This window comes from Plasmodium gaboni, chromosome 4, assembly GCF_001602025.1.
Source record: "Plasmodium gaboni strain SY75 chromosome 4, whole genome shotgun sequence".
NCBI lineage: Eukaryota > Apicomplexa > Aconoidasida > Haemosporida > Plasmodiidae > Plasmodium > Plasmodium gaboni.
This window is the reverse complement of record NC_031484.1, coordinates 732,822-735,260: the sequence shown is the minus strand read 5'-3', so window position 1 is coordinate 735,260 and position 2,439 is coordinate 732,822. Positions and strand designations below refer to the sequence as shown.

At 16.9% G+C, this 2,439-nt stretch overlaps 1 protein-coding gene across 1 annotated transcript; it reads left to right on the top strand.

Moving 5' to 3' along the window:
* Nucleotides 1-193: 193 nt before the first annotated feature.
* On the top strand, nucleotides 194-604 carry PGSY75_0423700 (early transcribed membrane protein 4; the record flags this gene model as incomplete). Its single annotated transcript, XM_018784279.1, has 1 exon — nucleotides 194-604. The coding sequence occupies one exon, from the start codon at nucleotides 194-196 to the stop codon at nucleotides 602-604; it is 411 nt and encodes a 136-aa protein (XP_018643441.1).
* Nucleotides 605-2,439: the final 1,835 nt, after the last annotated feature.

The window sequence follows — 2,439 nt, the reverse complement described above, 5'->3', positions numbered from 1 at the left end:
ATTATATTATATTTTTTTTTTTTTTTATTATTATTTTTTTTTATTTGCAATTCTTAAAAAAAAACTTTTATATAAAAAAATTTTTTTTTTTTTTTTTTCTTATTATTATTTATTTTAAAAATAAATATTAATATTAATATATTCTCTAAAAACTTAATATTTTTTCTTTATTTTATTTTTTTTCACGAAAAAAATGAAATTAAGCAATTTATTTTATGTTTTTGCGTTGCTTATCTCCATGAACGTTTTCGTTCAAGGATTTAAGAACGTCCAAGGAAAGAATGTCAATGTTGATAACATAGGCATGAGCAAAGTTGATGAGATGCAAAAGAGAAAACAGCAACAAAAAATAATAATGATATCTACTGTTGTTACTGGTATTGCTTTACTATTAGGTAGTGCTTTAGGCTTAGGATACCTTAGTAAATCTAATAAAAAAGCTGAAGTACCAGATGAAGAAAAGGATGAAAACAAAAAAGTAGATGCAGGAAAAAATTCCAAAGAATCCAAAGCTAATAAATCTGAAGAAAAACAACACAAATCTGAAGAGAGAGATAGTAAAGTATCCTCATCAAGATCTACAGTAGCACCCTCTACTGTTTAAATATAATACTGCATCTTATATGATATATATATGTATATACATATATATTAATACATATAAGATCTTATTATAAACACTTATAAAAACAACAATAATATATAACAAGTATAATACATATAAAATAATTTTATATGTTCATATATACAATTATATATTATATATTGTTTTTAGTCCATATAATTAAATATATATGTATATATATTATATGTATGTATGTATTTATATATGTATACATTTTATTATTTTATTTTATTTTTTTTATTTGAGTGTTCCATGATATGCATTTATAATTCTTAAAAAAAAAAAAAAAAAGTTGAAAGAATAAAAAGATAAAGTATATATATATATATATATATATATTATATATATTATATATATGTATTTCTTCTTTTTTCTCTTGCTTTTTTTAAACGGGAGATGCACATTATTAGTGTATAAATAATATATATATATATTATATATATTATATATATACCCCCAAAAAAAAAAAAAAAAAAAATTATATTATTGAATAGAATAATAAATTAATATAAAGTAAGTTTCATGTGTATATATTTGTGTACCTTATAATATCTTGTAAGCTCAAACATATATACATATGTCTTTTGATCGTACGTTATTTTTATTTAATTTTTATTTTAATTTTATATTACAAATCGTATCTTAGTATAGTATATATATATTAATGTTATTATGCATAACTACATAAATTAAATATAGAGAGTTTAGTTTGTTATTTTTATTTTTTTTTACATACAAATATATATTTGCAGTATTAAATTAGGACATACACACATAAAATATATATATATATATAATATATATAATATATATATTATATAAATGTGGTTGTCTTTCTGTTGAATTCTTTTATATTTTTATTTTATTTTATTTTTAAATAATATCTTATTTTTGTGATTATTTTTATTTATCACGATGCCATAATATAGAATAGATTTTTTTTTTTTTTTATCATCACTATTTATATCATTGTGTTCATATATATGTATTTTTTTTTTTTATTTTATCATAATGAAATAAATATATTTATCTTATTTTATTTTAACATATATATAAATATATATATATATATATATATATGTATGTATTTTTTTTTTTTTTTTTCATTCTTTTTTTATACACTGTGGAATTATAATATTCTTATTTAATAATTCCCTTATTAAAAAAAGGAGAGAAAAAAAAAAAAAAGAAAAATTAGAAGAGATAAATGAATAGATTTTATGTATGTACATTTATTAGTGTAAGAGAATAATTTTTTATATAAATGAATTGATAGATTTTATTTTTTTATTTTTTTTATTTATATTTATTTTATTTTATTTTCTCATAATAAACAACATTAATAAAAACTTATAACTATTATATAAGACACACATATTAAAAATATAAAATAAAAATTAAAAAAATAAAAAGGAACATTCCTTATGGTATATAAAATGATAATACCTAATAATGGAAATATGAATAATACATATGTATTAATTTTATTATTTTTAAGGGTCTCATTAAAAAAAAAAAAAAAAAAAAAAAAGGAGTTCTTAATATTAAGTGAACATACATATGCTTCTATATAAAGGAAAGGCATTTTTATTATATGTATATTATATGTATATATGTAAATTATTATGCAAGTTCATATATATACATTGATTCCACAAAACTATAACAAAAGTATAAGATTCCTTTTCTTCAATTAAAATATATATATACCAGAGTATATAAGAATTACTACATGAAAGCAATATTAAAGGTTCCTTAATATAATAAATAAATAAATAAATAAATACCCATCTATATATATATATATATATATA